This window comes from Pseudophryne corroboree, chromosome 4 (genome assembly GCF_028390025.1).
Source record: "Pseudophryne corroboree isolate aPseCor3 chromosome 4, aPseCor3.hap2, whole genome shotgun sequence".
In the NCBI taxonomy this organism is placed as follows: Eukaryota; Metazoa; Chordata; class Amphibia; order Anura; family Myobatrachidae; genus Pseudophryne; species Pseudophryne corroboree.
This window is the reverse complement of record NC_086447.1, coordinates 126,930,299-126,954,927: the sequence shown is the minus strand read 5'-3', so window position 1 is coordinate 126,954,927 and position 24,629 is coordinate 126,930,299. Positions and strand designations below refer to the sequence as shown.

Genomic DNA, 24,629 nt, shown 5'->3' with positions numbered 1-24,629 from the left:
AATTGGTTTGCCGGCCGTCTCATGTCGTCAACCGACCTTGCAGCGTGTTGACATTATCACGTAATTCCTTAAATAAGCCATCCATTCCGGTGTCGACTCCCTAGAGAGTGACATCACCATTACAGGCAATTGCTCCGCCTCCTCACCAACATCGTCCTCATACATGTCGACACACACGTACCGACACACAGCACACACACAGGGAATGCTCTGATAGAGGACAGGACCCCACTAGCCCTTTGGGGAGACAGAGGGAGAGTTTGCCAGCACACACCAAAAACGCTATAATTATACAGGGACAACCTTTATATAAGTGTTTTTCCCTTATAGCATTTTAATATATATAGTCATATCGCCAAATAAGTGCCCCCCCTCTCTGTTTTAACCCTGTTTCTGTAGTGCAGTGCAGGGGAGAGCCTGGGAGCCTTCCCACCAGCATTTCTGTGAGGGAAAATGGCGCTGTGTGCTGAGGAGAATAGGCCCCGCCCCCTTTTCGGCGGGCTTCTTCTCCCGTTTTTCTGAGGCCTGGCAGGGGTTAAATACATCCATATAGCCCCCAGGGGCTATATGTGATGTATTTTTAGCCAGAATAAGGTACTATCATTGCTGCCCAGGGCGCCCCCCCCAGCGCCCTGCACCCTCAGTGACCGCTGCTATGAAGTGTGCTGACAACAATGGCGCACAGCTGCAGTGCTGTGCGCTACCTTATGAAGACTGAAAAGTCTTCTGCCGCCGGTTTCTGGACCTCTTCACTTTTCGGCATCTGCAAGGGGGTCGGCGGCGCGGCTCCGGGACGAACCCCAGGGTGAGACCTGTGTTCCGACTCCCTCTGGAGCTAATGGTGTCCAGTAGCCTAAGAAGCCAATCCATCCTGCACGCAGGTGAGTTCACTTCTCTCCCCCAAGTCCCTCGATGCAGTGAGCCTGTTGCCAGCAGGACTCACTGAAAATAAAAAAACCTAACAAAACTTTTACTCTAAGCAGCTCTTTAGGAGAGCCACCTAGATTGCACCCTTCTCGGCCGGGCACAAAAATCTAACTGAGGCTTGGAGGAGGGTCATAGGGGGAGGAGCCAGTGCACACCACCTGATCCTAAAGCTTTTACTTTTGTGCCCTGTCTCCTGCGGAGCCGCTATTCCCCATGGTCCTGACGGAGTCCCCAGCATCCACTTAGGACGTCAGAGAAAACCCCAATAGGGATTATGTATAAATCAGTTTAGACAAGATTACATTTTAGAAACCGTTTTGATGTTATAGCTTCAAAGCAGCCCAGTAAATCCAACCTTACAGGAGAACCATCCACGTCACGATTCCCTTGCTAGAGAGAACAGGCTGGAGGTCTTCCAGATCTCCACTGAATACAACTGTATACCTACTCATGCAATTTCATACAGCTAAAGACAGTACAGGGAGTCTAGAATAGTCCCTTTATGAATAAGTGCAGCATGGTTTTGCCCATTAGTATGCTTTTTTGGTTTGCTAACAAACCTGAATAACCCACTGATTAAATCTTAAAGTAAGCCTAAGGGCTATATTCAATAAGAGTCGGAAACTGCCGTCTTGTCGGAAAGACGGTAGTTTCCGACTGGAATAGGTTGGAAGGGGTTCCGACCTATTCAATAGGGGCACATTTTTTCCGACAAGTCGGGAAACCCGACTTGTCGGAATGCTGTCAGAAAGAAGGTGGAACGGCGGAATACCTGCCGATCCACCTGCTGCTGTCGGAAACGGGGCCAAATCCAACAGGTTTTGGCCCCCTTTCCGACAAATTCAATCCAACTTGAAAACAAGTCAGACTGAGGTGAGGAGACGGGGTGCAGTGTGGCAGGCTACGGGGATGATAGTACCTGCAGTGCCTCCTCCGCCGCCGCACAGATCACTCCCGCTGCAAGCTCCGGCTGCCGCTGGAAGCTCTCCCGCCGGCCGCCGCACACTGCTCCCCCCGCCGGCTGCCGCACACTGCTCCCCCCCCGCCGGCCGCCACACACTGCTCCCCCCGCCGGCTGCCGCACACTGCTCCCCCCGCCGGCCGCCGCACACTGCTCCCGCCGACGCTGCTGTCAGTATACCCGGCAGCCGCTGACAGCAGCGGCAGGACAGGGCACAGGGAACAGCCAAATCCGACAGTCGGATTTGGCCGCTCTTTGAATAGGGGTTGTCGGGTCCATTCTGACAACTGCATGTCGGAATGGACCCGACTCTTATTGAATATACCCCTCTATGATTTATGTGGTGGCTGTATTCACATAAACAATCGTTCAACCCACAAAATGGATGCCACCACTGTGCAAGCAGAAGGTGGTACTCCTTCAGAGCTTTCCCCAGCAGTCTGGGTGAGGGGGGTTGGAAAGCACTAATGCTACATACATACGCTTTCCATACTTATCCCTTTACACTGGGATGCTCATGGATTACACAGGTTCTGTGGCTGATTACAACCAGGTGACATGTAGGCTTGAAGTCAGCCAGCCACAGAATCTGTGTAATTCATTAGTGTCCCGGTTTAAATGGAAAGCATGGTAAGTTTATACGTACATGACCTGAGTATCTGCTGGGATCGTGTAGATAATATCAGTTGAAAACAAACATTGCTGCTTGACGTAAACCGCTCATTAAAATTAGTCGCACAATTTCTATCTGAAACATGACACTGGCTAGGAGAAAACTTGAGGATAGAGCGTTGCTAAGGAAATCACTTAATTCCAGGTAAGAAGTTCATTTCCAGCATGCCAAGGGCGTCGTTTAAACTAGTTTGCTGACGTTGGCTAGCTTAAACATAGGGCAATCAACGTCATTCACACATGCCCTTTCATGTCGCATCCAGAATCACTTTAATACACATCTTCTGTAATGATTAAAAGTGTATCCTGTTATGAATGCTTTACACACCCAGAACACAACCTGCACAATAAACGTTTTATTGCAGGTATTTCCCAAACCTTTCACAAGCTTCCGATTAGGACCAGAAATAACTGGATTTGTCTCTGTTGCAGGTTAGTAGACAGTGCAGGTTACATGGGGGAAAAGCAGCATGTGAAGTTTATTGACATGTGATATTATATACACCTTAATAAAGTCCTCAGGTTATGTTACTGCCTCCTAGCACTGAGGTCATGAGTTCAATTCCTGACCATAGCACTACATGTGTGGAGTTTGCATGTTTTCCCTGTGTGTGTGTGGGTTTTCTGCAGGTACTCCATTTTCCTCCCAAACGCCAAAATCATACTGGTCGGTTTATTGGCTTCTGACAAAAAAAATTAATCCTACTGTGCATGCTTGTGTCCAGGTGATAAAGGCTATTTATTGTAAGCTCCACAGCGGCAGGGACAAATGTGAATGACAGAACTATTCTTTATAAAGCATTGCCTAATATGTGCGCTATATACATGTATTAAACATTGGCGTTTTACTTTTTTTCCATTCTTTAGCGCTACCACTAGAATCTACAGACTCCCCGCTTCCAATCCTGTGGAGTCGCATGGAAATAGAACCGAGGTGACCTATCTAGAACATCACCGTGATTAATATTTGCTTAGTACAGAAGTTCCCAAACGCTGTCCTTAAGACACTAACATTCCAGGTTTTACAATAACCAAGCTTGGACATAAGTGACTTAATTAGCAGCTCAATTTGATTTAACCATCTGTGCTCTGCCATGGATATTCTTAAAACCTGGCCCGTGCGTGTGCCTTGATGACCACACTTAAGAACCTCTGGCTTAGTAGTAATGCCTAATTTTGTCCTTACTGATGTTTATTATGGCAATGGTTCCCAAGATCGGTCTTCAAGGCACCTGAACAGTCTAGGTTTTAATGGATGACCATCAATGTTTTAATCTAAATGAATGTGGTATTAAAAAGGCCAAATGTGCTCAAGCATGGACACCGTTAAAAATCTAGGCCAGTGGTTCCCAAACTCGGTCCTCAAGTACCCCCAACAGATCATGTTTTCCAGGTCACCTAGCAGTTGAACAGGTGTATTCACTACTCACTGACACAATATAAAAGACCCACAGGTGGAGCAAATTATGTCACTTGCAATCCTGTGAGGAGACCTGGAAAACATGAACTGTTGGGGGTACATGAGGACAGAGTTTGGGAACCACTGACCTAGGGGTATATTCAATACCTGTCAGATCCTTTCCAACGGAAAGGATCTGACAGCAGTATTCAGTGCCGTGGCCAAATCCGATCGGTTTGGCCCGTTCCCGATACTGCCAATCCGACTTTTTATAAAGTCGGATTGACATTGTCGGAAACGGGGCTAAAACCTGCCAGGTTCGGCCGCGCTTCCAACAATACACGCGGCTCGGCGGCAGAAGTCGCCGATCTGCATGTATTCTGACAGGCTTCCGACAAGTCGGATTTCCCGATTTGTCGGGAAAAACGGGGCTCTAATGAATAGGTCCGAACCCCTTCCGACCTAATTCTGTCGGAAGCTGCCGTCTTTCCGACAAGACGGCAGCTTCCGACAATAATTGAATACACCCCCTGGACTGTTAGGGTGCCTTGAGGACAGAGGTTGAGAACTACTGCTTTTGGGGGTTACTTAGGCGTGTAGTTAAAAAAACAACACCACAATCTTCTTGCCACATATAGTATCAGCCTCCTAATGTGAGGGCACATGGTTACACAGCACTCACCTAGTATGTGAAGCATATGGAAATAAAGAACCTTGAGATTAGGCTGCAACGGCCTAATTTCTCATGTGCTAGCAGTACTCAGGCATCAGTAAGGACAAGCGTTGACAACAACTGTTCCATCTGCTTGATGGAGTCTGTTTTATAGAAAGTGACTCACGGATTACAGCGCAGCGTCGTTATAGGAAAGCTGGGCCCAGATTACTTCTTGTGGGACAGCATTTATAATAGGATTTGCAGTGGGAGGAAAGTATGTATTTTGAGAGGCATCCCTTGGTTACACAGTCTCTCATCAAACCCACAAAGGACTTTACTTTCTACACTTCCACAGACGTGGGACCATTAAGTCACAATGGAATTACAAGGCAGAGGAGTGCAGAAGTCCCCTCATTCTGAGGATTCCTAGACCATGCAAATAACAGGACAACGGCAGTAGAGAAAAGGTGTATTTAGTTAAAATGCCTCCGAGCTGCCAGTAGTCAGGCACTGGAATGGCTGTGTGCTGGCTAACCCTTACATGCACTGTATGGGCCCAGTACTGCCACAAACTGACCCTCCCCAAATCAGGAGGCGGACAAATGGGTACAATCCTGCAACATCCCCACATATAGGGGGGAATTCAAATGTTTGAAAAGTCTATTAGATAGGAAAAACAGACACCCAACTGACTTTTCAAACAATTGAATATCCCCCCATAGAGTATACTATAGCTGCTGAGAAAGCAACATGGCAGCTCCTCCAAGTTCCCGCCTGCAGCATGGGTTAGTGCGTCGCCGCAGGTTCTCGCCCAACTAAAGCAGTAGGTGCCATCTAGGAAACTGGCAAATCTCTAAATAATACAATATACATCACTGACAAACAGGGCTGCCAGATGGAACACGCTACTTGTAAAGTTACCCATGAGCTATTATCTGCCCGTTTCCTTGATTTGTGCATTCAGTAATAGGTATACACATAAAATAACTCATTCATTCATTATAACGGAGGGCTAGTCCAGGCAAGTAACAAGATCCCTGCAGAATGAACTTACCGGGATATAGTAGACATTCATTTTAGGGGTTTCATTAGCAGTGAACAGCATTCCTGAGGACACACAACAACACAGAACATGAGAACCTCACCTCACACTAGAGGCCTGGCAGCTCTGCAGGGGCTGAGACTAGGTTCGGCCTACAGAGATGATCTGGGGTGAATGGTCTATCAGAATTGCCAGCAGGAGCTATACTACGCACTGAGGAACACGTGCAGTGCAAAAGGCAAGGATGCATCTGTGTATTATAGATGAACACTTTGTGTCTCAGTATTATTTACCATCACACTTGCATAAATGGTTCTAAATAACTATATGCCAGACATGTGGCTGACACGCTGGCAGGGAAAGCGGCTATTGTCAGAGCACAGATAGGGAAGGCAGGGAGCAGAGTGCTTAGTTCAGGAGGGAGTTGGAGAGCAGAGATTGTTGTGATCAGGAGGGAGGCAGGGGATTAGTGTGTCATGTTTAGGAGGCAGGCGGAGGAGTAGAGTGTGATGCAGAGGGTGTGCAGGTGGAAGAGCAAGAAATGCAGAGGCTGTTATGTATGCAGGGAGGGGAGCAGTGTGTGTCACTATCAGTGTGCAATTAGAGGAGCAGAGAATGTAGCAGCCATCTGCAGGCAGGTAGGGGAGCAGAGAGTGATGTGGCCAGCAGGCAGGAGGTGGAGCGCAAAGTGGTGGGGCCAGCAGGCAGGATGTGGAGCGCAGAGTGGTGGGTCCAGCAGGCAGAAGGTAAAGCGCAGGGTGGTGCGGTCAGCAGGCAGAGCGCAGAGTGGTGTGGCCAGCAGGCAGGAGGTGGAGCGCAGAGTGGTGTGGCCAGCAGGCAGGAGGTGGAGCGCAGAGTGGTGCGGCCAGCAGGCAGGAGGTGGAAAGCAGAATGGTGCAGCCAGCAGGCAGGAGGTGGAGCGCAGAGTGGTGCAGCCAGCAGGCAGGAGGTGGAGCGCAGAGTGGTGCAGCCAGCAGGCAGGAGGTGGAGCGCAGAGTGGTGCAGCCAGCAGGTGGAGCGCAGCAGCAGGCAGACAGGGGAGGTAGAGTGTTTGTAGTGGCTTAAGACGTACGTTCTATTTCTACATGTAAAACAGATTCTCACCTGAATTAGGGTAAAGGCATACATCATTGACATCTGCCTCAGGTTCAATAGACGTAAAAACTTTGCCCTATGTAAAATAAAAGTAAATTGTTATTTCCAGTAAACTGAAAACATTATATTATACTTCTGCAACTGCACTTTGCAACAAAGGAAACAAATACTGCCCAGCTAATGCAAGAAGAACATGATCAATAGAGAAGGCATACAATGACTAGTGGGCAACGTAAGGGTTGGGGCTTTCCTACAATGTACACATCTACTGCCTAAATCCAGCTTCTATCTCAAAGCATTAACCTGAAGCTTCTGCCTAAAATAAAATTCAAAATAATAAAAGTAAACTCATCTAATCTCAAATATGAACATCCTATCATTGGTATCCGGTCTATAGATCTCCACTAAAGAAGTCTAGAGTCAATAGGTCAAAAGGTCGGCAGGGTCAAAAGGTCGACACGTTTTTTAGGGTTTTTTCTTTTCTTTTTACATTTATACAACTTTTGCTGCATTTACTATCCATGTCACAAACTATCACCGTTACTAACCTTGTGGCGAGCGAAGCAATCCCGCAAGGGGACAAATTTCAAAAAATTGGGGTAAACAAAATGTTTAAAAACACCACCCCAAATTTTTTTGTGCGTCGACCTTTTTAATGTCTGTTTTCAGTATCAGAACCCCTATCATTTGATTAGTGGTGTTTTTGTGCCAAAGTTAAATGCTTCACAACCCCAAAAAATGTGACATTCGGGCTGCAGCAGCCAAGATGAAAGTTCATGTTATATTGTTCTTAGGAGTTATATAGAAAATACCATTTTATACAAAGTGAATAACATTGAAACAAATAGGCAAATTTAGGAATAAAACACTAAGGACTTTGTAGGTCCTTAAGGCAGTCACTGATGGGAGAACTAACAGTGTTGGCTCTCCCAAAAGAGCAATTTAACCATTTTCTGCCTGTCGTTACAAAACACCAGCACCAATTGTACAGGTCTACGCTGAAGAGTGATGGCAAGTAAATTTTGCGTGTGTTTTTTTTTCTCTTTCTTTGCCAACAAGGTGTAAATGTGCATAAGTGGACTCACTTACAGCAACCAATCAATAGCTACATTTAATTGGTGTAAACTGAACGTACTTAACGGTTGCTATGGATTACTGCACTTGTGCACATTTCACTAATTTCTGTAAATAGTCAGCCATGTCTAGCTGAAATAAGGGGCTTTACTGAAGGTAGATGCTTATGTGTTATATTTTTCCCACACACTATGCTTGCAAACAAAAATGCAGGTGTTTACGTGTGCACTTACATTATCCTTGTTCCACATCTTTATGATTCGCGAGTCAGCAGATATAATCAGCTCTAAAGGATTGTGAAACTGTATAGATCTTATGGGTAAACCGTACTGGTGATCCTTCACAATCAGTGGTCGGCTGGAGCGGAGATCGTACACTAGCACCTGCACAGGAGCAGAGCATAATACAATTATTAACCTCTGCAACTAGTACAGAGCGGTTTCTTAAATAACTCCTTCTCTCTCCAGGGATACACATGCACAGCCAGGGCAGAGAGATATACAGTATATACACAAGTAACAGCAGCCTAGATGTTATGGCCGCTCTGTGGGCTAGACCTATTCTTATATTATGGTGCATCTTAGCAAAACGCATTGCTAGGTGTACTTTGCACAGAGAAGCAAAAAAAGTTCCACGTTATAAAAAGTTAAAAAGCCCCCATATTCATTCATTAATTTTGGTATAAATTACACAAAAAATAAGAATTTACTTACCGATAATTCTATTTCTCGGAGTCCGTAGTGGATGCTGGGGTTCCTGAAAGGACCATGGGGAATAGCGGCTCCGCAGGAGACAGGGCACAAAAAAGTAAAGCTTTACTAGGTCAGGTGGTGTGCACTGGCTCCTCCCCCCATGACCCTCCTCCAGACTCCAGTTAGGTACTGTGCCCGGACGAGCATACACAATAAGGGAGGCATTTTGAATCCCGGGTAAGACTCATACCAGCCACACCAATCACACCGTACAACTTGTGATCTAAACCCAGTTAACAGTATGACAACAGAAAGGGCCTCTTAAAGATGGCTCCTTAACAATAACCCGAATTAGTTAACAATAACTATGTACAAGTATTGCAGATAATCCGCACTTGGGATGGGCGCCCAGCATCCACTACGGACTCCGAGAAATAGAATTATCGGTAAGTAAATTCTTATTTTCTCTATCGTCCTAAGTGGATGCTGGGGTTCCTGAAAGGACCATGGGGATTATACCAAAGCTCCCAAACGGGCGGGAGAGTGCGGATGACTCTGCAGCACCGAATGAGAGAACTCCAGGTCCTCCTTTGCCAGGGTATCAAATTTGTAAAATTTTACAAACGTGTTCTCCCCCGACCACGTAGCTGCTCGGCAGAGTTGTAATGCCGAGACCCCTCGGGCAGCCGCCCAAGATGAGCCCACCTTCCTTGTGGAGTGGGCTTTTACAGTTTTAGGCTGTGGCAGGCCTGCCACAGAATGTGCAAGTTGAATTGTGTTACAAATCCAACGAGCAATCGACTGCTTAGAAGCAGGTGCGCCCAACTTGTTGGGTGCATACAATATAAACAGCGAGTCAGATTTTCTGACTCCAGCCGTCCTTGCAATGTATATTTTTAAGGCTCTGACAACGTCCAACAACTTGGAGTCCTCCAAGTCGCTAGTGGCCGCAGGCACCACAATAGGTTGGTTCAGATGAAATGCTGATACCACTTTAGGGAGAAAATGCGGACGAGTCCGCAGTTCTGCCCTATCCGAATGGAAGATTAGATAAGGACTTTTATAAGATAAAGCCGCCAATTCAGATACTCTCCTGGCAGAGGCCAGGGCTAGTAACATAGTCACTTTCAATGTGAGATATTTCAAATCCACCTTTTTCAATGGTTCAAACCAATGGGATTTGAGGAAATCTAAAACTACATTTAGATCCCACGGTGCCACCGGAGGCACCACAGGAGGCTGTATATGCAGTACTCCCTTGACAAAAGTCTGGACCTCAGGGACAGAGGCCAATTCTTTTTGGAAGAATATTGACAGGGCCGAAATTTGAACCTTAATGGATCCCAATTTGAGACCCATAGATAATCCTGATTGCAGGAAATGTAGGAAACGACCCAGTTGGAATTCCTCCGTCGGAACCCTCCGATCCTCGCACCACGCTACATATTTTCGCCAAATGCGGTGATAATGTTTCACGGTGACTTCCTTCCGTGCCTTAATCAAGGTAGGAATGACTTCTTCTGGAATGCCTTTCCCTTTTAGGATCTGGCGTTCAACCGCCATGCCGTCAAACGCAGCCGCGGTAAGTCTTGAAAAAGACAGGGACCCTGCTGTAGCAGGTCCCTTCTCAGAGGTAGAGGCCACGGTTCGTCCGTGAGCATCTCTTGAAGTTCCGGATACCAAGTCCTTCTCGGCCAATCCGGAACCACTAGTATTGTTCTTACTCTTCTTTGCCGTATGATCTTCAATACCTTTGGTATGAGCGGCAGAGGAGGAAACACATACACTGACTGGTACACCCAAGGAGTTACCAGTGCGTCCACAGCTATTGCCTGTGGATCTCTTGACCTGGCGCAATATTTGTCCAGTTTCTTGTTGAGGCGAGACGCCATCATGTCTACAATTGGTCTTTCCCAATGGTCTATTAACATGTTGAAGACTTCTGGATGTAGACCCCACTCTCCCGGATGAAGATCGTGTCTGCTGAGGAAGTCTGCTTCCCAGTTGTCCACGCCCGGGATGAACACTGCTGACAGTGCTATCACGTGATTCTCCGCCCAGCGAAGAATCTTGGCAGCTTCTGCCATTGCACTCCTGCTTCTTGTGCCGCCCTGCCTGTTTACATGGGCGACCGCCGTGATGTTGTCCGACTGAATCAACACCGGCTTTCCTTGCAGGAGAAGTTCCGCCTGGCTTAGAGCATTGTAGATTGCTCTTAGTTCCAGAATGTTTATGTGAAGAGACTTTTCCAGACTCGTCCATACTCCCTGGAAGTTTCTTCCTTGTGTGACTGCTCCCCAGCCTCTCAGGCTGGCGTCCGTGGTCACCAGGATCCAATCCTGAATGCCGAATCTGCGGCCTTCTAATAGGTGAGCCTTCTGCAACCACCACAGAAGTGACACCCTTGTCTTTGGTGACAGGGTTATTCGCAGGTGCATCTGCAGATGCGACCCTGACCATTTGTCCAACAGATCCCTTTGGAATATTCTTGCATGGAATCTGCCGAATGGAATTGCTTCGTAAGAAGCCACCATTTTTCCCAGGACTCTTGTGCATTGATGTACTGACACTTTTCCTGGTTTTAGGAGGTTCCTGACCAGATCGGATAACTCCTTGGCTTTTTCCTCTGGAAGGAAAACCTTTTTCTGAACCGTGTCCAGAATCATTCCTAGGAACAGCAGACGAGTTGTCGGGATTAAATGGGATTTTGGAATATTCAGAATCCACCCGTGTTGTCTTAGCACCTCTTGAGATAGTGCTAAAGCTGTCTCCAGCTGTTCTCTGGACCTTGCCCTTATTAGGAGATCGTCCAAGTATGGGATAACTAATACGCCTTTTCTTCGAAGAAGAATCATCATCTCGGCCATTACCTTGGTAAAGACCCGAGGCGCCGTGGACAATCCGAACGGCAGCGTCTGAAACTGATAGTGACAGTTTTGAACAATGAACCTGAGGTACCCCTGGTGTGCGGGGTAAATCGGAACGTGTAGATACGCATCCTTGATGTCCAAGGATACCATAAAGTCCCCTTCTTCCAGGTTCGCTATCACTGCTCTGAGTGACTCCATCTTGAACTTGAACTTTTTTATGTAGAGGTTCAAGGACTTCAGATTTAGAATAGGCCTTACCGAGCCATCCGGCTTCGGTACCACAAATAGAGTGGAATAATACCCCTTTCCTTGTTGTAATAGGGGTACTTTGACTATCACCTGCTGAGCGTACAGCTTGTGAATGGCTTCCAACACCCTCTCCCTTTCGGAAGAGACGGTTGGTAAGGCAGACTTCAGGAAACGATGAGGAGGATCCGTCTCTAATTCCAACCTGTACCCCTGAGATATTATCTGCAGGATCCAGGGGTCTACCTGCGAGTGAGCCCACTGCGCGCTGTAATTTTTGAGACGGCCCCCCACTGTCCCCGAGTCCGCTTGAGAGGCCCCAGCGTCATGCTGAGGTTTTTGCAGGAGCCGGGGAGGGCTTCTGTTCCTGGGAAGGAGCTGCCTGTTGGTGTCTCTTCCCTCTTCCTCTGCCTCGTGGCAGGTACGACAAGCCCTTTGCTCTCTTATTTTTGTAGGAGCGAAAAGGCTGCGGTTGAAAGGTCGGTGCCTTTCTCTGTTGGGGAGTGACTTGAGGTAAAAAAGTGGATTTCCCGGCAGTAGCCGTGGCCACCAAGTCTGATAGACCAACTCCAAATAACTCCTCCCCTTTATACGGCAAAACCTCCATGTGACGTTTTGAATCCGCATCGCCTGTCCACTGTCGTGTCCATAAGGCTCTTCTGGCTGAAATGGACATAGCACTCACCCGAGATGCCAGTGTGCAAATATCCCTCTGTGCATCACGCATATAGATAAATGCATCCTTTATTTGTTCTAACGACAGTAAAACATTGTCCCTATCTAGGGTATCAATATTTTCAATCAGGGATTCTGACCAAACTACTCCAGCACTGCACATCCAGGCAGTTGCTATAGCTGGTCGTAGTATAACACCTGCATGTGTGTATATATTCTTTTGAATAACTTCCATCTTTCTATCTGATGGATCCTTAAGTGCGGCCGTCTCAGGAGAGGGTAACGCCACTTGTTTGGATAAGCGTGTGAGCGCCTTGTCCACCTTAGGGGGTGTTTCCCAGCGCGCCCTAACCTCTGGCGGGAAAGGGTATAATGCCAATAACTTTTTTGAAATTATCAACTTTTTATCAGGAGCAACCCACGCTTCATCACACACGTCATTTAATTCTTCTGATTCAGGAAAAACTGTTTGTAGTTTTTTCACACCATACATAATACCCTGTTTTACGGTATCTGTAGTATCAGCTAAATGTAACGTCTCCTTCATTGCCAAAATCATATAACGTGTGGCCCTACTGGAAAATACGTTTGAATTTCTACCGTCGTCACTGGAATCAGTGCCCGTGTCTGGGTCTGTGTCGACCGACTGAGGCAAAGGGCGTTTTACAGCCCCTGACGGTGTTTGAGGCGCCTGGACAGGCATTAATTGATTGTCCGGCCGCCTCATGTCCTCAACTGACTGTTTAAGGGAAGATAAACCATCACGTAATTCCACAAATAAAGGCATCCATTCTGGTGTCGACCCCCTGGGGGGTGACATCTGCATATTTGGCAATTGCTCCGCCTCCACACCAATATCGTCCTCATACATGTCGACACCACGTACCGACACACACCGCAAACTCACAGGGAATGCTCTAATGAAGACAGGACCCACTAGCCCTTTTGGGGAGACAGAGGGAGAGTCTGCCAGCACACACCACAAAGCGCTATATATACAAGGGATATCCTTATATTAAGTGCTCCCTTATAGCTGCTTTAATATATATATATATAGCCATTAATGTGCCCCCCCTCTCTGTTTTACCCTGTTTCTGTAGTGCAGTGCAGGGGAGAGACCTGGGAGCCGTTCTGACCAGCGGAGCTGTGACAGAAAATGGCGCCGTGTGCTGAGGAGATAGGCCCCGCCCCTTTTTCGGCGGGTTCTTCTCCCGCTATTTTTCCAGTCAGGCAGGGGTTAAATATCTCCATATAGCCCCTATGGGCTATATGTGAGGTATTTTTAGCCTTGTATAAGGTTTATATTTGCCTCTCAGAGCGCCCCCCCCCAGCGCTCTGCACCCTCAGTGACTGCCCAGTGAAGTGTGCTGAGAGGAAAATGGCGCACAGCTGCAGTGCTGTGCGCTACCTTATGAAGACTGAGGAGTCTTCAGCCGCCGGTTTCCGGACCTCTTCACGCTTCAGCATCTGCAAGGGGGTCGGCGGCGCGGCTCCGGGACCGGACTCCACGGCTGGGCCTGTGTTCGATCCCTCTGGAGCTAATGGTGTCCAGTAGCCAAGCAGCAAATCCACTCTGCATGCAGGTGAGTTTACTACTTTCCCCCTAAGTCCCACGTTGCAGTGATCCTGTTGCCAGCAGGACTCACTGTAAAGAAAAAAACCTAAACTAAACTTTCTCTAAGCAGCTCTTTAGGAGAGCCACCTAGATTGCACCCTTCTCGTTCGGGCACAAAATCTAACTGGAGTCTGGAGGAGGGTCATGGGGGGAGGAGCCAGTGCACACCACCTGACCTAGTAAAGCTTTACTTTTTTGTGCCCTGTCTCCTGCGGAGCCGCTATTCCCCATGGTCCTTTCAGGAACCCCAGCATCCACTTAGGACGATAGAGAAACATTTATTTTACTCTTTAAGAAAAACTGAAGAATTTTAATGTAATGGAAAGGGTCATTCCAAAGACTGAGTGGGGGACTTTAACGTAACTTTTGATCGTCCATACGATAAGGATTTATGATATAGAGACCGACCTTAATGTTATTAGAGGCCATTAAGGACTGTCCCTATCATGAATCCTCATCATACACAAAAGTTACATTCTAGTCCACCCCCTCTCACTTTAGAATGCCCGTTTCCATTATCATACCCCCTTTTCCACCTACGAGCACGGGTCGCAGCCGGGAGCCTGACACGGGTGCTACCCGGCTGCGGCCCGTGCTCAGCCCCCTTTTCCACTGCGCTCACCAACCCGGCATATTGCCAGGCTGGTGACGCTGCTAGTGACGCGGCAGGGGTGGCGCTGGGAGATCACATTATCTCCCAGCACCGCCCGTCCATACTGTGTAAACAGGAGCCGTGTCGCATCGACACGGCTCCCTTTTACACTACAACCCTACCTGGATCATTCCCATGTCCTACCCAGGTATTTACCCGGGTAGGATTCACGGGTCACTTGATCTGGGTTTTTGCGGGGGGGGGGGCGCCTTTTCCACTTTCAAAAAACACGGGTAAATGCGCGCCCCCGTGCATTTACCCGTGTTTTTGGAGCTAGTGGAAAAGGGGCATAAGAATGACCCACTCTCATTATGAACTTTAGACATAAACTGAACTTTTAGGAGACAAATGGAAATGCATAATTGGTAAACTAATAAAGACAGTGGTTCTAGTGATAGTGGGCTGGACTTTGAGATTGTACTCTTATCTCACTGCGTACAGATTTCCAGACGTTAATATGAACAGCTACATAAAGCACATTTCCAGGTGCAGTCATCTGCTATTATTATTATTACTACCAGTTATTTATATAGCGCACACATATTCCGCGGCGCTTTACAGAGAATATTTTGCCCATTCACATCTGTCCCTACCCCAGTGGAGCTTACAATCTATATTCCCTATCACATGTACACACACACATTAATGCTAGGGTTAATTTTTTATTTATTTTTTTGGGAGCCAATTAACCTACCAGTATATTTTTGGATTGTGGGAGGAAACCGGAGTACCCGGAGGAAACCCACGCAAGTACGGGGAGAATATACAAACTCCACACAGTTAGGGCCATGGTGGGAATTGAAACCATGACCTCGTGAGGCAGTAATGCTAGCCATTACACCATCCGTACTGTTATACTGTTTATTATGTATGAGGAGGACTGTTAGTTGTCTCTGCACAAAATGAATTGCTTGCGTATGCTGTACTTTATTAATGTTATAGTCTAGATTAAGCAGTGTTCCATAACACGCCTCTCCAACACAGTTGGAGCAGCTCATTGTAAGAGAGGCCGGGTACTCTCACTGGTGCTTGCGCTAATTCATATGCCAGTGACAGAGTGAAGTGCGACATTCCCATCACCATTTTGTTGAGGTGATCAAGCTGCATTTGTTGCAATGTGGATGTTTTAGAACTTGTATAACAGATGCTGCCTGGTATCGCATTCTCCACCAACAATAATCATTGCTTTAAACGCATCTTAAGTTCTATCTGTACCTGTCCAGTAGACGTGCCCACTGCCATGTGCAAAGGTCCATTAAACTTCAGGGCAGAAACAGACGGTAACCCCTCAATTCTAAATGAATGTAAATACAGAAACAGAACATAAGCGTTGTACCTGCTGAAATAACATGGACATAAACTTTCTACTAGCTTCATTTATTACAATGCAAACATATGGATACACGGGATGTAGTTATGTGACTGGCGGTCAGGATATACTGCTGGTCACTATACCGACGGCTACATACTGACCCCTCTAAATCCCGACAATCTGCATGCCAACTAACAGGGATTATTCCCATTCGTGGGTGTCCACGACATCCATAGAGTGGGAATACAACCTGTGGCGAGCGCAGCTCACCAGTGAGCCCACAGGGCTTCATTGCGCTCGCCCCCCACCTGCATTCTACTCCACGAGATCCCGGTGTCGGTATAGTGACCCCAAGTGCCAGGCACCCATACCCAACCCAGATACATGGAGAAACAAAGTATCTCTCGCATGGTAATACCACAGGCAATGAATACATTGTGCACAAATTTCACATCCACAAATGTTATCATAGACCATGTAACTAGGCCAAGCCTCAAAAACAAACCCAAAAATATTGACACAGTGGCATAGTAAATACGAACTGTTGTCACACACATTTAGGTGGAGAACTGTGGTGTGACGTGAGCATTTTCTTCCCATAGCCAGCGCTGCCACGTCTAAGGTCCATGAGAAGTAACATACGTTCTACATCTCTTTAAAACAATTTCATTGTAATAAACTACTAACGTCTCCAGCATTAAGGTGTATAAGATAACACACAACCCTAATTATTTCTAGAGGGTTAATTATATCTGCACCTAGGGAGTGTGTAACATAGAAACCTAGAATGTGACAGCAGATAAGAACCACTTGGCCCATCTAGTCTGCCCAAAACACATGTACACGCACACATTTACACACTAGGGCACATTGTATGTCAGAAACCAATTAATCTACCAGTATCATTTTGGACTGTGGCAGGAAAGCAAAGTACCCAGAGGAACCCCACGCAAGCACTGGGAGAATATACAATTGCCATGGTCACACTCCATGTTGCACGGTTCCACCAGGTTGAGTTCTGATCATTTATTAAGGTCGTTAATCTAGCACTGTTTCCTTATAGCACCAGTATGCGACACAGCTGCTCAGCCACTAGGGACATTTACCAGCAAGCCAACCCCCCTCAGTATTTACAGTCTCAGTGGTTTATTATCACGCAGAGATCACTAGTACAGAGGAAATGGGGGAGGGGAAGCAGTGTAGCTGTAAGGTGGACCTATTCCCTACATAAGTAGCATGCAGACTGCTGAGCCTGTGTCCAATCATACAGATTCTGGTTATGGCCAACACAGTAAAACTCTTGCAGCAGAATAAAGTCTGATGTTTTTGGCAACTGCAGAACCTGTCTAAATTTTCCTTTCTAAATGGAATTTTTAATTAATGTTAAAATTGGGAGACTATGGGGATGTATAGGATGAGTACATGCTGTCATTAATGAATAAGATGAACGGGATTAATATCTTGTTATAAAGGAATAACACAGTTGTTGCCAGAGACTGTACAGTGACAGGCACAGCAATAAACGTTGCAGATTTCCATGCCTTGGCTGTCACATAAAAGGCAATTCTTTTGGTAATTTAACTTACTCGGTTTCTTCGGTTATACTGCCCAAGGCGCAGTCCAGTATCCCCACGCGGCTTCTCGTCCGGGGGTCCCAGCATTCCACCTTACCCTGGAAAAGACGATGGGCTAAATGTAATAGCCTCCGAGTTGACGGAGATGCAGGACTTTCTGCGAGTCTGCCCGTTTTATTAAAGAAGCAAGCGTTTACAACATTGAGCCCCAAAAGTTTGAGACAAGTTGGCTAGTAACGACAGAATCGCTTCTTCCCCTCTCCCCTGCATTTGTCTATATAAAGTACACTCGAAGGTAGAGGCTTCCATATGTTTGGTACCAGCACACTCCCATCTCCCCTTAGGTGTCTGTAATCAGCACAGGTCCTACATTACTGTCTACATATTAGGGGGCGCTATTATGGCAAGTCCTTGATAATCTGACATAATGTGTTATCAGTAGTAATGTTAGGGGACCATCTGATGGGGTACACCTTGACGGGGTGGATGGGCTCTCATGTCTGGCCAAATACGCACTAAGAACTTCAGTTACTGTATACTTAGACTTGCCATAATATCCCTTTAATCCTAGATACCTATGAAGTACACAGGTTCTGTGGCTGCCTAAATTCAAGCCTGCATTTCACCTACTTTTAATCAGCCACAGAACCTGTGTGAAAAATTAGATGGAAATAATGGCAAACCTAGTTAAACTCAGTCTTATTTGTGGAGTTTAATGTTGTTCTTACAGTAAGCACCAGTATCTTTTTACTGCATGGCACTACATGTCTCAGCATGGCCGCACCTCTTATGTTTACATAAGGATTAAAGAACAGCCAAGATACACTACGGCCCATCCACCATATTTAGAGGGATGTTCTCTGAATCTTTGAGGTCTGTCAATGGTTATCTGCAGATGTGTAGAATACCATATTAGAAGAATAATGTACGTAAATATTACCTCAACTGTGCCAGCAGCAAATAAGTGGTGCGCGGGATTGATGTCACAAACATTAATCTGTCTGAAAGTAAACAGTTTGCAAAAATATGGTTAAATAGATAATTGCTTGCAATTTGCATCTACGGATGAAACTAATAAAGTGCATCTAAAGTATTACGTTTCCTGACATGGAACATGGACACATCTACTGCTAAGTGACAATCTAGCACCACCTAGTGGTTACGGTAGATACAAGTCTTTCAGCACAAACCAGTCTTACTTACGAGGCATCGGTTTGAAGAGAGTTCAGATACCGTCCTTGCTCTAGGTTTAGCCGGTACACATCAGAGCTGTAACATAAATAAATACAATAATAAAGGTCTATTTAAAATTTAGAGAACAGCATTTCAGTTATTACTAAATATGGGATTGGAAGCTGGCAGTGAGTGCCAGTCTTTTTAGCAGCCATTTTGGAGACTCTTGGGGTACCAGATAAATTAATGTGGCATTATCTCTCATTGGATTCCCCCTCTTAGCATTTTTCACACTTTTTCTCGAATATTCACGTTTTATTTTCTGGAATATTGACAGAAGCAGCAGAAAGGTTTTCAGCTAAAAACGATTCTTTAGTGATATTGCAATTACTGCCTGCCCTCCTCCTTCCATATGCCTGAATGTGGCAAATACAGGGTTTATCCTCACATGTTATCCTTGCTAGCATCCCAAAGAGGTTCAGGAAAAAAGAAAAAGGATATATAGGGCAGACGTAGCTTAATATTAATATGATTGATATTGTTCTGTCTTCATTATTGTAATATACATAAGAAGTATATTTCCAACTAGTGAATTAGTGAATAAGCCATGACAACATCTCTGCATACCCAATTTATTACATATGGATGTACATTCCCTCCTCTCCAGCTCCCGACACCTGCGTGTCTCTGTCCGTTTAGAATAACACACAGATGAATAGTGAAAAACAGAACAACTGAAACAATGGTAAAAAAGATCTTACATTTCTAAACACACATGTACTAGCAATGGCATAGAACTTCAGATGCTGCCTAAACATAATACGCATCATCATGCACCAGGGTGGCAAGTTAATAAGCATCTTGTCACCAGGTAGAAATTAAACACAATAAAAACTTGTTGAAATCCAGACAGAGCAAGGGCAAAGGCTCACAAAGGACATCCCTCCATGCCCTACTCCCTCACAGAGGGTGATGCCTGAGGCCTGTCTAGTCTGTGTCACCAGCACTGCTAGGTGTCCTGTGGAGGGTGGAGTACTAAGTCGCTGCCAACAGGAACCTGTGACAGGCTGCTGGAAGCTGATAGGTCTCTATGTGCTGGAAGGTCCCACAATGCTAAGGAACTTTCAGCTCTCCCTGCATCACAGTAACGACTGAAGCAGAAAGTAACACTACAGGGCCACCATTCAGCTCTCCCTGTCTGCATTACAGCAATAACTGAGGTAGGAAGGAACACTGCAGGGCCACCATTCAGCTCTCCCTGCATCACAGTAACGACTGAAGCAGGAAGTAACACTGCAGGGCCACCATTCAGCTCTCCCTGTCTGCATTACAGCAATAACTGAGGTAGGAAGGAACACTGCAGGGCCACCATTGAGCTCTCCCTGTCTGCATTACAGCAATAACTGAGGTAGGAAGTAACACTGCAGGGCTACCATTCAGCTCTCCCTGTCTGCATTACAGCAATAACTGAGGAAGGAAGTAACACTGCAGGGACACCATTCAGCTCTCCCTGTCTGCATTACAGCAATAACTGAGGTAGGAAGGAACACTGCAGGGCCACCATTCAGCTCTCCCTGTCTGCATTACAGTAATAACTGAGGTAGGAAGGAACACTGCAGGGCCACCATTCAGCTCTCCCTGTCTGCATTACAGCAATAACTGAGGTAGGAAGGAACACTGCAGGGCCACCATTCAGCTCTCCCTGTCTGCATTACAGCAATAACTGAGGTAGGAAGTAACACTGCAGGGCTACCATTCAGCTCTCCCTGTCTGCATTACAGCAATAACTGAGGAAGGAAGTAACACTGCAGGGACACCATTCAGCTCTCCCTGTCTGCATTACAGCAATAACTGAGGTAGGAAGGAACACTGCAGGGCCACCATTCAGCTCTCCCTGTCTGCATTACAGTAATAACTGAGGTAGGAAGTAACACTGCAGAGCCACAATTCAGCTCTCCCTGAATCACAGTAATGACTGAAGCAGGAAGTAACACTGCAGGGCCATCATTCAGCTCTCCCTGTCTGCATTACAGTAATAACTGAGGTAGGAAGTAACACTGCAGAGCCACAATTCAGCTCTCCCTGAATCACAGTAATGACTGAAGCAGGAAATAACACTACAGGGCCATCATTCAGCTCTCCCTGCCTAGATGACAGTAATGACTGAAAAAGGAAGTAACACTGCAGGGCCACCATTCAACTCTCCCTGCATCACAGTAATGACTGAAACAGGAAGTAACACTGCAGGGCCATCATTCAGCTCCCCCTGCCTGCATGACAGTAATGACTGAAAAAGGAAGTAACACTGCAGGGCCACCACTCAGCTCTCCCTGCCTGCATAACAGCCATGACTGAAGCAGGAAGTAACACTGCAGGGCCATCTTTCAACTCTCCCTGCATCCTGAATGTTGTGGACGAACCCTAAGTGTAGAGGCCATATCAATAGATATCCCCCTATGACCTGCCCATGCCCATCAGCTGTGGCTGGGACAGAGTTGGAAGTTGGTAATGATCAGACAAAAGGAGTGAATAATCTACCTTCTGCCACACTCCTGGGAAAAGCTGAAGCTGCCCCTCCAATATGGTGGCAGTAAGAGATGACGCTGAAATGTATTAGTAGGTCCAAAAATATACAATAACAAGAGCAAATACAACATAATTTAGGTTCATGTTTCACGAGTGCCCCAACATCAGCTGAATTACCTTGCTCCAACAAAATACAGGTCACAGGACGGATAGTGATAGGCAAAATCTCTGCCGAACTTGGGTATCCTGAGTCGGTGGTAGCGGCCGTGCTGAGAGTGGAACTCTACATATCTGTCACTCTGCAGGAAGACAATCTGGAACACAATAAAGACACTGGGTTACAACTACACGTGCGCAGGTTTATCGACCAGGCTGCAGTAGCAGCAGGACAATTGGCTTCTCACTTTAATTGATGACACACTTGTCATACTAGAAAGTGATTTTGTAATTAAGTAGAAAAACACTGTCAGTATGGATTCAACTTTTTAACTAAAACCAGAATAGATGGGTAGATCATGGAAATCCGTCATACAAAATGAAAACAGTGCAGGCCTCAATCTATAGACCTGTTCCATGGGCTCTTCCAGAACGTCTAGAATTAAAGCTAATTCTGCACACAGATAGGAAGTGTATATTAATGTGCTCTCCTCATTGGCCCCAGTCTGCTCCTTTCCAGTACTTTTGAGCCCATCCATCTCTGTTTTGATTGCATGATGTTTTCTGTTAAGGCAATGCTCCAGTCTCCAAGCCTCTGAGAAAGTACCAACCTATCAGCTCCTGTCTATTTTCAAACACAGCCTGTAACATGGCAGATAGGAGTTGATTGGCTGGTGCTTTCTCTCTCTCCCCACTTTCACTCTCCAAAGCTTAGTACTTCTGCCCCTGTATGTGTTTTAGTCGTCATCATCACCCAAGAAAGTTGAGCTGTGAAATACAAAAAGCCTTTACAGCACCTTACATGTCTTTCATGCACATGTGCATTTAAATTAGTAACTCTCCACACCCTCCATACGCCCATAGAGACTTCAGTGTTTTTACTGAGCCAAACAGGAGCGATAGAGAGGATGAACAACGGAGAATTACATATAACATTATAACATAACGTACAACAATAAAGTTGACATAGTGTAACGGACAACTAAACAGTTGACACAACAATAGATAACAATAACCTTTACACTTGAAAAAGTCGGGGAGAATGTGTTACCATACGATCTACTGAACCTACCACAAGACAGGTGAAACTGCTCTGGGTGGGCATCCAGTGCCCCCTGTGGATTCAAAGAAAAGGATTTATCTGGTAAGTACCAAAATCCTATTTACTTTTTCATCCACTAGGGGTCACTGGAGTACTCTTGGGACGTACCAAAGTTTCTCCCTTGGGCGGGAGAGCCGTTTGGCACCTGTAACACTAGACGGCCAAAGCTAGATGCTGATGCCGCAAATGTATCAAACTTGTAAAAGCGCACAAACGTGTGCACTGATGACCATGTTGCCGCACGGCAAAGTTGCGTCGTAGAAGTTCCACGACCTTCTGCCCATGAAGTTCCCACAGAACGTGTGGAATGAGCTGAAACGGATGTAGGCGGTTGTAGCCTAGCATGAATATACGCCTGATGTATGGTCAGCTTAATCCATCTGGACAAGGTTTGCTTGGAAGCTAGCCAACCCATCTTGACTGCATCATAGAGAACAAATAATGTATCCATTTTACGTACTGTTGATGTTTGGGCTACAAAAACTCGTAGTGCGCATACCACATCCAAAGTAGCTGGAGTTCCTGCACTTTCTGATAATACCGGAATTACGGTTGGTTGATTGATGTGAAAATAAGAATTTACTTACCGATAATTCTATTTCTCGTAGTCCGTAGTGGATGCTGGGGACTCCGTCAGGACCATGGGGAATAGCGGCTCCGCAGGAGACAGGGCACAAAAATAAAGCTTTAGGATTAGGTGGTGTGTACTGGCTCCTCCCCCCATGACCCTCCTCCAAGCCTCAGTTAGGATACTGTGCCCGGACGAGCGTACACAATAAGGAAGGATATTGAATCCCGGGTAAGACTCATACCAGCCACACCAATCACACTGTATAACTTGTGATCTGAACCCAGTTAACAGTATGACAAACGTAGGAGCCTCTAAACAGACGGCTCACAACAATAACAACCCGAATTTGTTTGTAACAATAACTATGTACAAGTATTGCAGACAATCCGCACTTGGGATGGGCGCCCAGCATCCACTACGGACTACGAGAAATAGAATTATCGGTAAGTAAATTCTTATTTTCTCTAACGTCCTAAGTGGATGCTGGGGACTCCGTCAGGACCATGGGGATTATACCAAAGCTCCCAAACGGGCGGGAGAGTGCGGATGACTCTGCAGCACCGAATGAGAGAACTCAAGGTCCTCCTCAGCCAGGGCATCAAATTTGTAGAATTTTGCAAACGTGTTTGCCCCTGACCAAGTAGCAGCTCGGCAGAGTTGTAATGCCGAGACCCCCCGGGCAGCCGCCCAGGATGAGCCCACTTTCCTTGTGGAATGGGCCTTGACAGATTTAGGTTGTGGCAAGCCTGCCACAGAATGTGCAAGTTGAATTGTGCTACAAATCCAACGAGCAATCGTCTGCTTAGAAGCAGGAGCACCCATCTTGTTGGGTGCATACAATATAAACAGTGAGTCAGACTTTCTGACTCCCGCCGTTCTTGAAATATATATTTTCAATGCCCGGACCACGTCCAACAACTTGGAATCCTCCAAATCGTTAGTAGCCGCAGGCACCACAATAGGCTGGTTCAGGTGAAACGCTGACACCACCTTAGGCAGAAAATGAGGACGCGTCCGCAGTTCTGCCCTGTCCGTATGGAAAATCAGATATGGGCTCTTATATGATAAAGCCGCCAATTCTGATACTCTCCTGGCTGAAGCCAGGGCCAGTAGCATGGTTACTTTCCATGTAAGATACTTCAACTCCACCGATTTGAGCGGCTCAAACCAATGGGATTTGAGAAAATCCAAGACTACATTAAGATCCCACGGTGCCACTGGGGGCACAACCGGGGGCTGTATATGTAGTACTCCTTTTACAAAAGTCTGGACTTCAGGAACTGAAGCCAATTCTTTCTGGAAGAAAATCGACAGGGCCGAAATTTGAACCTTAATGGACCCCAATTTGAGGCCCATAGACAATCCTGTTTGCAGGAAATGTAGGAATCGACCCAGTTGAAATTCCTCCGTGGGGGCCTTCCTGGCCTCACACCACGCAACATATTTTCTCCAAATGCGGTGATAATGTTGTGCAGTCACCTCCTTCCTGGCTTTTACCAGTGTAGGAATGACCTCTTCCGGAATGCCTTTTTCCCTTAGAATTCGGCGTTCAACCGCCATGCCGTCAAACGCAGCCGCGGTAAGTCTTGGAATAGACACGGTCCCTGCTGAAGCAGGTCCCGTCTTAGAGGTAGAGGCCA

At 46.4% G+C, this 24,629-nt stretch overlaps 1 protein-coding gene across 1 annotated transcript in view; it reads right to left on the bottom strand.

The window, feature by feature from the left end:
* NOL10 (nucleolar protein 10) overlaps positions 1 to 24,629 on the bottom strand; it is a 163,150-nt gene that overhangs the window by 80,006 nt on the left and 58,515 nt on the right. Inside the window, exons 6-13 of the mRNA XM_063915418.1 lie at positions 21,338 to 21,474; positions 18,665 to 18,730; positions 18,402 to 18,462; positions 17,474 to 17,559; positions 15,791 to 15,869; positions 8,059 to 8,208; positions 6,761 to 6,827; positions 5,669 to 5,721 (exon numbers count right to left, since the gene is read on the bottom strand). Of these exons, the coding sequence (XP_063771488.1) occupies positions 5,669 to 5,721; positions 6,761 to 6,827; positions 8,059 to 8,208; positions 15,791 to 15,869; positions 17,474 to 17,559; positions 18,402 to 18,462; positions 18,665 to 18,730; positions 21,338 to 21,474 (699 nt within the window). The remainder of the gene's footprint in view (positions 1 to 5,668; positions 5,722 to 6,760; positions 6,828 to 8,058; positions 8,209 to 15,790; positions 15,870 to 17,473; positions 17,560 to 18,401; positions 18,463 to 18,664; positions 18,731 to 21,337; positions 21,475 to 24,629) is intronic.